At 40.6% G+C, this 13,664-nt stretch overlaps 1 protein-coding gene across 2 annotated transcripts in view; it reads right to left on the bottom strand.

Moving 5' to 3' along the window:
- The window catches only part of CCNY (cyclin Y), a 188,601-nt gene that overhangs the window by 61,344 nt on the left and 113,593 nt on the right, over positions 1-13,664 (bottom strand). For both annotated transcript variants that reach the window (XM_081048606.1, XM_081048607.1), the window contains exon 2: positions 2,975-3,049. In XM_081048606.1, coding sequence (XP_080904732.1) covers positions 2,975-3,049 — 75 coding nt within the window. The remainder of the gene's footprint in view (positions 1-2,974; positions 3,050-13,664) is intronic.

The following is a 13,664-nucleotide window of genomic DNA, read 5'->3' as shown; positions in this document are numbered from 1 at the left end:
GAGAGGATGAAGGGTCTGCAGAGAAGAGCTGTCAAGGCACGCGTACATGGCTGTGATCCCAGGCAGCAGCTGCCCTAACGTAACTGTCATCACCCCAGTAGCAGCCTCCTACCCACAAACCTACTCTAAACTGCGAAAGGACTACATCAGCCTGAAGAAGAGAGATCACCAGATTCAAAAGAAAGGGACCTAAAAGGTGCTGTGATTACATTTCTTCCCAATTAAAAAACACACTGGGAGTCAGTGGGACCCACCATTTTGAACTGCTCTGGTACTCTTAGAAGTGTGTGTGTGGCAGGGGTGGGGCTGGGGCTGGGGGCAGTGTTCAAGCAAGTTTAAGCAAGCAAGCGACATAATCAGATCTGATTTGCAGGAAGTCTCTTCACCTAGCAGCAGCAGACATAGGACTGGAAAGGAAGAAGGTCAGAGGGCAGTCCAGAGGCTGCTGCAGTAACCCAGGTGAGAAATTATGTGTCTAAACTAAAGTGACAGCAATGGGAATGGGAAAGAGTAGTCGGACTCAAGGGATATTTAAGAGGTAAAAATTAATAGACTGTCGATTACCTGGATGCCATGGTGTGCTGCCTTAAAAAAAAAAAAAAACAGAAAGAATGCCCTGATATGTAGCAGTCGCCAATTTCCACGGTATCAAAACTCCCGTAATGACGATGTCAAACTCCCAATGTGCCACTGAATTTGGAGCTTGGAAGAAATGTGCAGAATCAGCTCCCACAAGCCCGTGAGTCAGCCCTGGCATCACTGCCAGGTGTGAGAATTGGGAAGGGAGAAGAGGAGGAGAATTCAAGGTCATCCCTGACCTGGGGACCTGAGCAGGGTGGGAAATGCAGGAGGTTAACTGCAGTTACTAAGCTCTGTTTGGGACACACTGAGTTAGAGGAACCTACCACCTCCATTGGGAGGATGCCCAGCAGGCAGCTGCATCTATGGCTTTTGAACGCTGCAGAGAAAACTCTGGCTAGGCATTAGAGTTGGCATGGAAGCCACAAGGATGCATGTGCAGACCCAAAAGACAGGAGGGTAAAACACAGAACCCTAGAAAACACTAACATTAAAGGGATGAATGGAGAAAAAGTTGATTATGACATCTCAGAAGGACCTTCAAGGAGGGATTCTCAGGACAAATTCCCCAAATAGCCAATTCTCTGATAATCAATTCACCAAAGAATTAACTCATTAAAGTTATCCAATTAGTCCATTTTAGAAATCCATTTCTTTTAATTATTTATAAAGCAATTGTTCATTAGATGGACTTGTTTTCAGCAAATTGGCCTGTTTGAAGACAGAAAGCCAAAAAAGAAGGAATAGGGAATGGCAGCAAGCACTGCATGAGAGGTCTAGGGCTAGCCTGAGATTCTAGGCCTGTTTGGTGGTGGTGGAGGATTCCAGTGGATAGTGATGGAAAGAGAAGAATTCCAGATGGTACAGACGCTTTCACTAAACAGAGGAGAGAGGAACAGCTCAGAGAGGGAGTTGGGTATTTTTCCTTTACTTGTGTTAACCTGTGAGACTCAAGTAGGTTTTACATGTTGAATGTAAAGATGAAGGGTCGTGTTGAAGGATCACAGTAACTGATATCCTGATGTTCCAGAAAAGGAATCAAGAATGAGATCTGGAGCAGAGGTGACGGGGAATATATATACTTCCCTGACTCTTTCTGTTAGGTTAGACAATCACGGAATTTCCTTTCACCATGACAATCAAGGTATGCGTCATCTACGTCTCTACGTAGATGCAATTCCATGTGAATGTAGTAGAAAATTTTCAGAAAGATAGTGGTCTGAATTCACTGGAAGCAAGAACCAAACCTGAAAATATGCCAGCCATGTAACTTGTTTTTATAGTACTATCATTCAATGCAAAAGAAATGGTTGATTCTCATTTTCCATCATCCTAAACCCTCATCCCCACTGTCCCTTTCCTTCCCTTGAATATCCTGCCACTCCCAATGGATTCCCACTTTACCAGGCCAAGAAAAAAAAACATTTTATTTTTAACAAATACATTCAAGACTTACAAGTATTTAAAGCCTATAATGCTTTATTCTTACTTTCGAAAACACTGATTTTTTTATAAATGCACCAAATTCTCTGAAATCAAGTTAGTGGCCTGCTAAATTAAAGGTCATCAATATTATATCAGCATTATACCAATGTCAAAATTGTTACCTAACCATTATTGAGGAGTTACCAGCTCTTATAATGAATTTATCGTCTTAAATATGTTGGATTACTTTCTAGTCAATTCACGATCTACTCTAAATTAGAGTTTTGCAATTTGCTAAAAGACTCAGCGATAGAATCACATAGGACTCTAGCAATATAATATAAGATCTTGGTTACTACATGACAATATAACACATTTCTCCTGCTACTCTCTTCTGTAGGAATCTACTGAGAAAGTTCATCTTCACTGTACCATGTTAAGTTTGCCCTCTCCTTTGTAGTCAACGCCCAGGGAACAGTGAGATAAGCCAGGTGCGGAAAAGAGTGAAAACCCCCCAGGAGAAATTCCCCACACACCTGGGACAAAACACAAAGACTAGAGAAAAAAACCCGTTAGTCAAAGTTTGGCTAAAAGAGCTACCCCAGTGTACAGGTTCAACTCCACTCTCAAATGACATAAAGATAATGATGCTTTAAGGATTATATTTGCTTTCTTTCACATACTATCTGAAGAAACAAACATTTCTGATCTTTAAAGAATTTGGGCAGATATCAATTCTTTTTTCACTTCACTTTTTTGGTTTTTGTTTTATTTATTATTTATTTTTGTTGCTGTTCAGATATCAATTCTTAAAGGAAAATTTCTGACTCTCAGGGTAGAAACTACGGCTACAGAATGTACACAGCTGATTACCTTGAGAAACACATCTAGTGGAAAATCAAGACTTAGGCTAGTTATCAACATGGGCCTTTTTTTTTTTTTTTTAAAGAAACATAAATTAGTAACCTACCGTCCGTCTGAGATTTACTGAGGAATATTGTGCTGGCTCGAGGATGGTCTGAAGGATTGAATTCCATGTTCAAATCTTTAAAGAAAGAAAAAAAAAATACGAGAATCTGATAAGTAACGAGAGACAAGATTCATTTTCAATTTTCTCAACCCTAAATTGCTAATACATTTAAGGATTCTGAAAAATACCTATAGTTATAGTTTAATAGATTCTTCTAGGTTCAATTGAGAATACTGCTATTTAGAGATCTGAGAAAATCATACATCAAAATTAGACACCTGGCTAAAGATTATTAGCCTAAAACTACATTTTCTTTTTAAAAGTCTACTCTTTACCTACAATACTACAAAATAGCAGGACAGAGTTATAACATGCAGTTAAGAGTTATGTGTTACAACTGACTCATCTGAACTCTACAGTTAAGTAAGTGGTAGTTCTTTGTTAAAGGTAATGAAAAATAGTATATTTCAACTTTCAGCCAAATCAGCAACCATACACTCTGCTTAGATTGATATTTTTTGAAAAAGCAAAACTTTCCCTTTAGAACAAAGGCTGCAAATTGGCCATCTGTGAGCATAATCTGGGTCATGGACGTGTTTTGTTTGATCCATGCATTTTCTTTCTTTCTTTTTTTTTTAATTAGAGGCAACATATAATAATTTTTACATTTCAAACATGTACCACAAAGGAAAAAATACGTATTTCCAGCTTCTCTTGAGAAATCAGATGTTCGGCCCCACCGGCCCCACAATGGTCCCCCTCTGCGGGAGCATGGCCGGCCGGACAGGTGGGACCTACGGCTCCCGTGCCTGGGGCTCAGGCCTCTCGCTTCCGGACACTCACCAGGTGCTGCTCCTCGCTTTCGGAAGGTCCTGCTCTGGGGACATTTGGTTTTGTAATCCCTGCCTCAGAACAATCTCCAATGGCTACAGCCTTGTCAGGAAGATATGTAAACAATATAGAATCCCAAAATAAAAAAGCTTTTCCAGTTACAAAAAAAAAAAAATTTGATTCCATAGGGAAAGAAAGAGTAAGCAAAATAATTAAGTGAGAGGAGGAAGAGAGACCAAAATTAATGAAAAGTCAGAATACTTTTCAAATCAGCTTCTAGCATCAGAATGAAAACTATTTTGAATTCAACTATTTCAATAAATTTGCAAAGACCAACACCAATAAAAATAGCATCTAGTCAGCTTTACTAGCTAATCACAGATAAAAGGAAAGGAAAAACAAGAACAGTCATATATACACTTGAGGCAAAACCTAATCACTTATTCACAGAGACTGATTCTCAACAAGGCTTTGAAGTGAAGCAATTTTTCCTACATCAGCCAATGGCTTCCTGCATGTAACTCCGGACCTCTCACTGGGTGCTTGATTAAAGAAATGCCTATGGAACCTTAAATGCTATTTCAATTATCTGGTCCTTCTTCTGTGACAACCATTAAGACGCCCCAGAGCTCTCTTGGCTGTGGCCGTTGGACCCCCTCCCAGAAGTCAGGGAGACACACACGCAGCCACCAATGTGAGTCTCCCCACCAGCACGATCCAGGTGCTGTAGGAACTTGTGAGGAGAAGCGACCGGCGTCGAGGGACCCCCGAGTGGAGGTGCCCTCTGCCAGCAGCCGCTGTGTGTCTTCTCCACACACTTCGGGGTCTAAACAGGACCATGGGGGAAAGAGGAGGTTGACTGCGTGTTCCATGTGGAACCCAAGCAGCAGGAATCATGTGTCACAGTGTCCCTACCAAGTTTAACACGAGGAAGATATTTTCATATTTCCTCTATGACCAAGTCATAACTCGAGGTCTGCTTCTAATGCTCACTGTGTCACAGGCGGTTTCCTGCACAGCTGACAGGCCTCATATCATCTCTACGCAGGTCAGTGATACACAGCAAGTCATGAAGCTTTCATAGGCGCCTTCAAGATCAGGGTTTGACACGATGCTCACGGATGAGCTGAGTGAAGCCGAGAGTGCCGAGCTGGGTGGTAATAGAATTGGACCAGAACTCTGGTCTCCAGCTGGAATTCCAGAGTCCAGAGCTTTTCCAACAATCCCTGTTTGGCCACATCTTGCCTCAGATCCCAAATGCCTTAGAAGTACTAGAGCCTGAAAGAAGACGAAGGCAAAGGAAAATCCGGAAGCCCCTAAAGATGAGTTTACTCAATCTTTCCCAAGTTCTCCCTGAAATTTAAATTTTGGGATCTAGATCCTAGATGAGATAACCAGGAAGTTTATACACACACACATAAAAAGAAATCAAGGAAATCTCTGCTTCTGGACACAAGAGTATGCAGTCCTGCTGAGGAACATGGAGATCACAGTAATTTTTATTTGAAAGCACTCCCAGATGTTTATACAGTTGACGGGACAACATTCATGAGTTGCCAGGACACTGCTTAGACAAAAAACCAAAAACATTTAACAACATGCTGGTTTGCATTTCTTCAATCCTAACCCACATTATATTCTATAACTACAGAGTGCAAAGTAAAAAAACCAGGTACAAGCTGACGGGCTAACTTTAACTTTGACAGGTTCCTCTGAGTAACCCTTAATGTGAAGATGGGCCAACCACAGAACCCAGCTGATCTAGCACTGATTTAAATATCAAAATTGCAGAGTACAACAGGTAGGAGAAATTGCCAGGTGTTTCCTACAAATCAAGCTTAAGAGAACAGCCCCAGACCTTGAGGAGAAATACGGTAATTACAGTATGTACTTTGGTAAGGGAACTCCAACTTTTCGGAGAACAAAAAAAGGCAGCACTGTCACAAGCAAAATAAACCTGCCGTATCATTCAAACTTACACTTTTAAGTCAAGCGTGACAAAACTGCTATTTTAGCCATAAAGAAAAAATTCCCTGTACTGCAGAATCAGGGGAAATGATGCCCCAAATGTGTACGAGTTGGAACACAGCTGGAGGAGTGCATTGGTCTCAGTTCGGCTCAATGATGTTTCTGAATGGCAAGAAATTCATGGAATATCAAGTTTAAAATTAGAGGTTACAGATGAAATAAACTCCACTGCTAAAGAATGTTAACCACTCTGCTAGTCAGTTGTAACTGACAGTATTCTACCTATTTTGAATTCATAATCTAAACATGAATTGTTTATCTCATCTGTAATCTCTAATTGTAAGCTTAACTGTTCCTAACCCTCCCTGAATCCATCCACCACATTAAATACTCCTCACCCCCTCTCCAAACCCCTCCTGGAAATTCACGCGGCCCCAGCCCTCCCCTCACACCTGCCTTCCCAGGGGGCACACAGCTCTGACTTTTCCCACAGGCCCTCATCAAGCTCTTGAAGTACCTGATGTGCTACTTTATCCAGAAAAAGTAGAAACTTGTAAGATTTAAATATTTACCTGGCTGGATGCCCTTTAGTTGTCATTTTTAGCAGAGACCACTTAGTGAAAAGAGAGCAGCCCCACTGCCGTATTTTCATCCCTGAGAGCAGCCCCGCAGAGACGGGATGGCCAGTGATACTACACATGGCCCAGCAGCTCTGGTCAGCTGCTGGGAGGGCGCGGAGAAGGGGGAGACGCAGTTCATTCTACACACAATGTCAACGGAGTCAGCGAGACAAGAGGAATTACATGACACCATCAGAGCACAGAGCACGGTAAATAATAAAATATCTGACCAAATCCTATGAGCCAGAGGAACAGGGTACTGAAGACAAAACAGCTGAAACAAAGCACTGGACTCTTTCCTGGAGTCAAAAATTTATGCTGCTTCACCCCCCCCCCCCCGCCCCCCACCGCCCCCAAGGCCATTCGACTGAGTTCAGTTAAGTTGAACAAACACGCACTGAGTCTCTACTATATGCCAGGTATTGTGTTTCAGTCCTGCTGATGTCAAAAGATAACTTTGGGATGGTAACATCTGGGGCTTTACCTTCTTATTATCTCCACGAACTATTCCATGGTCATAAAGAATGCATTCTTGGTTTTTTAAAGGCTATCGTCCATTAATGGCGAGACAAAACACATATTTAGATTACTTCAAAATGCACCATGCTATTTCTATCACATATTTGCCTTTCATAATTACCTAGTAATGAAGTATATTTGCATTTTATTAGATACCGTGAGTTTGAATACCGGGGGGTTTGTCAAGGCTGGTCCAAACTGCCATGGTTTTCACACGTTCCCTCAACAATCCATCAATGAGCATCTCCTAGGTGCCAGGTGCTGCTGAGTTCCACATACTGAGGATAAAGAACAAAACTGCTCAAGACCCTCCTCTAACAGCACCTTTCTAAGTTGAAGGTTTGAAGAACCAGTGCAGAAAACACAAAGAATGAAAACCCGTCAAGAATACTCTACAAATTCTATAACCCACATACAGAAAGCTGGAAGTCAACTATCCTAGAGTTCTAGGAATCACTAATTCCCCAAAAAGAAGCTAAAATGATGGAGTACAAATAACGCATTTTATAAAGTAAAAGATCTAGATCTGAATACACCTTTGCTAGCTCCATGGCCTTGAGCAAACTGCCACACTATTCTGGGTTTCATTTTCCTCATTTAGAAAGTGGGTGAATAACACCTAATTTAGAGGACTGCTATGAAGATTAGAAGTTATGTACATAATAAAACCATATGCAGATGTCTGCCACACATTAGGTGACCCATAAATAATGGCTATTATTTAGAGTACTAAAAAACATTATGCCACAGTATCCAGCTCAGTGCTAAAGACATAAAACTCTCAAAATATATACGAGCTATGATCAAAAAACATGGTGAATGTTTACATTTTTAAAAAATGGTAAGAGTAAAAGATGCATTGCCACTAATCCCCCTCAAAATACTCCCCCTCACTTTGAACACACTTATCCCATCCTTCTTGCCACTTTCTGAAGCAGTTCTGGAAGTCCTCTTTCATGAGTGTCTTTAGTTGCGCTGTCACGGCTGCCTCAATGTCCTGAATCATTTTGACTTTGGGGACGAGCCAGAAGTCATACAGTGCCAGAACTGGTGAATAAGGTGAATGAGGACACACCGTAATGTTTTAATTTGACAGAAATTGCCATACCAGAAGTGATGTGTGACACGGAGCACCGTCATGATGGAGGATGAAATAAAGACGAAAGTTTTTCCAGAACTGCTTCAGAGAGTGGCAAAAATGATGGAATAAGTATGGTCAAAGCGAGGGGGAGTATTTTGAGAGGGATTAATGGTTATGTGTCATTTACTGTAATAATTTTTTTTAAATTTAAACATTCACTATATTTTTTGACCACACCTCATATGTTGAGCTTAGAGACACTAAAGATGATGTAAAACCATCATTATACAATTTGTATTCTCTGTAGAGTGCTGGCTGGAAATTAATGTTAAAAACTTCAGTGCCTCATACTCCTGATGTAAACTTGCCTACCTCTTACAAAAAAAGACCAAATGATCCATAATGACAAGATAAACTGGCCTCTGAGGCAGGGATACTTAGAGACAAAGGCAGTTTTAGGAATGTGATGGAATCCCTTGAATTGACTTCAGCCTAATACTTAGGAAGCAGAGTTTGAACCGCTGCTTTTTTATGATGATGACACCTATTAAGACACACAGTCAAATTAAAATATTAATAGAACGGTTCATTCTGAAAGTCTCTTGCCAGACTTTCAGGTGATAATAAAAGCATTCAGCCACATGGCTTTCATGCTTCAATCCGTATTTCATACAGTCCATGTTTCAGCTGAGTACAAGGTATGATAGGATCCCTTTATTCGAAATTGAAAAAAATCAAACGGCATGCTTGCTACCCAGTGTGATTTAGCAGTGTGGTCCTTTGCCAGGTAAATTAATTTTCTTCTGTCCTTTGACAGATGTCACAGTATCAGAGATCCACAAATGCTCATCTTAGCGTTTAAACCAGAACCAGTATTATAAAGGATCCATGCAATAAAATAATGCCTAAGATCAGCAGGAGTCATTATGGATTGGAAAACAGAAAAGTTCAGCAAAGCCTGAAATGTGCTGGATGGACAGAAGAGGAGACGCGAAATCTGCACAAAACAGGAACTTCCCACCTTTCACCTCCTTTCTCTGCACTGCCCGGGGCCCCAAGTTGATGAGTTTCCTGTCTTTAGACAAATATTTGACATGGTCAAAATCTCAAACTTTTAATTTCAATTTCAATTTCACATTTCTAAATCTGTACATGATCTGCAAGACAATGATGAAATCAACAAATAAGACCTGTTAATTTTAAATCAGATTACTTTACTTTTATTTTTTAGTTACTATTTTAGTCCCCACTATCTGAAAATCAGTGATTTCCTCATTCATTAGTGCCCATGAGACCAAAATCCAGAGCTTGGCCCCACTGGTTTGCTCCATGAGGCTGCGGTGAGCCCTAATCCCTGTAGCCTGCCGTCAGCATCCTATTTATACAACCACTATTGCTGTGGCTATGGCAGCAAACCAATGGTACTAAAAGTCCAGCTCATTCTAAAGCCATCTTTTCTACAACCGCTGATTGCAAGCTTCTTCTTTACAATTACACACTTGGATTTAGTTATTTTCTATTTTCACTCTCTACTTTCGGCTGCCTGCGTCCCTTAGGGTGACCCGTGTGTGCAGCTTTGTGAGTGTCTCTGGGTCCACACATTACCCATGCCAGGCCTCCAGGTCTGACTTGTGCCCAATGTGTGTGTGTCTATGTGCATCTCTCTGCAGGCAAATACGTCTGACTCTCAACCAGACGCTCTCTCACCGTCTCTCTACCCATCAACCTATCTATCTGCCTCTCCATCTCTGTCTTTCCAACCTGTCTCTCAGTCCCTCTTCCATTCACTCTTTTTCTCTCCTCACGTTTGTCTGTTTCCTCTTTCCCTCCCACCCCTCTCACCAGTCCTTCCACTGTCTTTTTTTAATATCCCATCTTAAGATGAACCAAAGGCGACAGAGAAAGACCCTAATGGTAAGACTAAAGACAGATTGCTCCGCCGACATGGCAGGCTAGATAACCTGAAAGCTCTCACACTACAAGCACTTAGAAATTTGAGACAAAATATAAGTCATCCTTTTCAATGCCTCCAAGAGCGTGGCAAGGAAGAAGGGAAATGATCTGAGGTCCTAAGCTAAGAGAGAATCGGCAGGGCAGGCGCTAGCCAGCAGTGTGTGCTGGGTCTTGGGTTTCTACCAAGGTGGCCGTACATCCTGACTTACACCTATCATCCTGGCATAATTACTAATTCTAATCTACTTTACTTAAAAGTGTCTTGGAAGTCACTTTATTTTAATGTCCTGCAGGACAGGAAATCAGCCCTTCGAGTGGACAGGTGGTGGAACTGATGCTTTTACATACATCTGGAACCCTAAAAAGGGCTACAGTCTCAACAAAACCTGAACTAGAAAAAAAAGTTATGAACCCAGATGTAAAAATGAAGCTGGGCTGGGAGGGGGGAAAAGTCTCCCAATCCCCCGGTAATTGGTAACCATGCGTCTGTCTGTATCTCTAATATGGTTTTAGGAGTTCTACTCTACTTTATATGTGTAGTTCAGGAAATCCCTGGACAAGAATTTACGCCAAATGAGTCTCATGCCAGTGATAACCCCAGGTGCTTCGCAGAAGTTACTGGACAGTCTTCCCTTGGTGTCCGCAGCCACACACTGGCTCCAGGAACTGGTGATACCAGATTCCCCAGATGCTCAAGTCCCTTCTATAAAACGGCACAGTATTTGCATGTAACCTACGCACATCCTCCCATCTACTTTAAATCATCTCTAGATTATGTATAATACCTACTACAATGTAAATGCTATGTAAATTATTGTTATACTATATTGTTTAGGGAATGACAAGAAGGAAAAAGTCTGTACATGTTAAATGCAGATGCCACTATCGTGGGCTTAACTATGTACTGCTTGTTCACAACAACATAATTTTTTCTAATGTTTTCAATCTGCGGTTGGTTGAATCCCCAGATGTGGACCCCACGGATATAGAACCTATGGATACAAAACCCATAGATATGGAGGAACAACTGTAAACCACTCTGGAAAAGCCTGCCTCCCAGAACTCCACCTGACTACGCCCTCTAAAAACAGCGTCACCATCCAAAATGACAGGACACAGAAGGAAACAAGCCATTACAAGCAAGAGTCAAGAGACATAACAAACAGCAAGATTAGGCCCTAAAGAACTTGGGATAAAGGAAAAACAGGATAGAGACCATAAAATAAATATATGCACAATTTTGTGTGCTAATTCAACATATAAAGAAATAAAAGATATACAAGCATAAGGTAAAAATCAAAAGGCAGTTTTGGAAAAAAAAGCCATGTCTGTATCTACAAAAGATAAACAAGAAATAAAGAGAAAGGAATCCAAGCACAACACTACAGAAAGTCATCAACATTTAAGAGAAGAGAGCAAGAGAACAAGAAAGGAACAGAGAAGAACTACAAAAACAATCAGAAAACAAATGGCAATAACTATATACCTATCAATAATGACTTTAAATGTAAATGGAGTCAATGCTCCAATCAAAAGATGAATGGATAAAGAAAAGGTGGCATACATACACACACACACACACACACACACACACACACACACACACACACGGTGCCAAAAAATGTACACACATTTTAAGAAAGGAAAAACTGCATTAACTGTAATAATATATGCCAATAACAAAAGATGAATACAAATCATGTTTGACTTCTGCAATTACAAGAGGTGCTCAAAGTGGTTATCATCAGTGTCCAGACACTTCTGATTACAGCGAACTATTGCTTCAGTACAGATAACATCTCTTAAGATGTATATACATTTTTTTTGGCAACCTGGTGTATATGTAGGCATGTGTGTGTGTGCATGCGTGTGTGTGTGTGTGTGTGTTGTGTGTGTGTGTGTATGTGTATTTATACTGGGGTGCCAAAAAAAAGTATACACATGACTTATATTCATCTTTTGTTATCGGTATAGTCTGAGTACTACATTTTAATACAGTTTTTTTCCTTTCTTAAAATGTGTGTACATTTTTTAGGCATTCTCTTTACATACAATGGAATATTACTTGGCCATAAAAAAATGAATGAAAACTTACCATTTGGGATAATATGGATGGACCTACAGGGTATTATGCTAAGTGAAATAAGTCAGAAAAAGACAAATACCGTATGAGCTCACCTATATGTGGAATCTAAAAACCAAAATAAATAATCAAAACAACAAAAAAATACCTCATAGATACAGAAAAAAAAAAACTGATGGTTGCAAGATGGGAGGGGAGTTGAGGGCCTGGGTGAAAAAGGTGAAGGGATTAAGTACAAATTGAAAATAACAAAATAATCACAAGGATGTAAAGTAAAGCATAGGGAATACAGTCAATAATGCCGAAATAATATATGGTGTCAGGTGGGTGCAAGACCTAGTGGGAGGATTATTTTGTAAGTGAAACAAATGTCTAACCACTATACTGTACACCTGAAACTAACATAATATTAAATGTCAGCTGCAACTAAAAATTTTTTTTAATTAAAAATGACAGTCATTGAAATCTAAAACTTCAGAGATGGGTTAAATAGCAGATTAGACACATGTGAACACAGAACTGCTACCCTGAAAAACAGATCTGAGGAAATCATTTAGAATGAAGCACAGAGAGATAAATAGCTGCAATGTAAAGAATGAAAAAGTCAGAATAAAAAGGACTATCGGCAAACCCCTCCATAACGGCTGATAAAGGCTACGTGCCAAAACCCTACATCAATCCTCACTCCTACTGGTGAAACCTCAGGTGCATTCACCTTAGGTTAGGAATTGGGCTGAGAGGGATCCAGCCACCTTCAATTCAACATTGTATGGGAAGGGGTAAGAAAAACATAAAAGGAATTTATCGGATTGGAAAGAAAAGTCCATACAACTGTCACTTAGAAAAGTCCATACAACTGTCACTTAGAAAATACAAGGGGCTTTACAAATCTATTGGCACTATATGTAATACAAATTAACATACAGAAATTTGTTTCATCCTTTTAGTTTTGTAATAGTGCTCAGCTAAAGGAGTAGCACCATCTCTTTTACCCTTGGGATGTTTAGGGATGTTTAGAAATGTGTGGGTTCGTGTCTGTTACCACGTCCCACACAACAAGGAACTGTGACTGACAGACAGTGTGGCCTAGGGCAATACACAATTAGCAAACGTGATAATGATAATATGAAAAAGACCCAATTTGCTAAGTACTGAAAAAAGGATCACTAAATTTAACAAAAGATTTGTAAGATCTTCTACGGAAAACTGTAGAATTTTATAGAGCTAACATAAATATGCCTGTCTACGTGTAGATATTCTACATGGACACATGGACACTCACATGCACACACGCGTCCCCATTCGGCATCATCCTACCCTGTGTCGGGCCCTGTGCTGCATGCAGAGCTGGGCCATGACAGGCAAGGTCCCCGCTCACAGAATTACCAGTCTGAGTATTTGAAAGTTTAAAGATTATCACGCTGCCTGGTCCCAGTTCACATTACAAACTACTCTCTTTCACTTTAAAACCGAAGGCTCGCGGGTGGCTTTTCCAGCATACGACTCATTCTAACACTGTTCTGCCGTGAGCACTTTGCTGATCGCCACCACATCCACTGGAGATCAGGCAAGGAGGGCACGTATTATATACCAGGTTAGGAGCAGTCACTGTGCCACGAGGGAGGGGGTGGGGGC

This window comes from Rhinolophus hipposideros (genome assembly GCF_964194185.1).
Source record: "Rhinolophus hipposideros genome assembly, chromosome: 1".
Taxonomy (NCBI): Eukaryota; Metazoa; Chordata; class Mammalia; order Chiroptera; family Rhinolophidae; genus Rhinolophus; species Rhinolophus hipposideros.
Note: the sequence above shows the minus strand (reverse complement) of the source record. Positions and strands in the feature narration are given on the sequence as shown.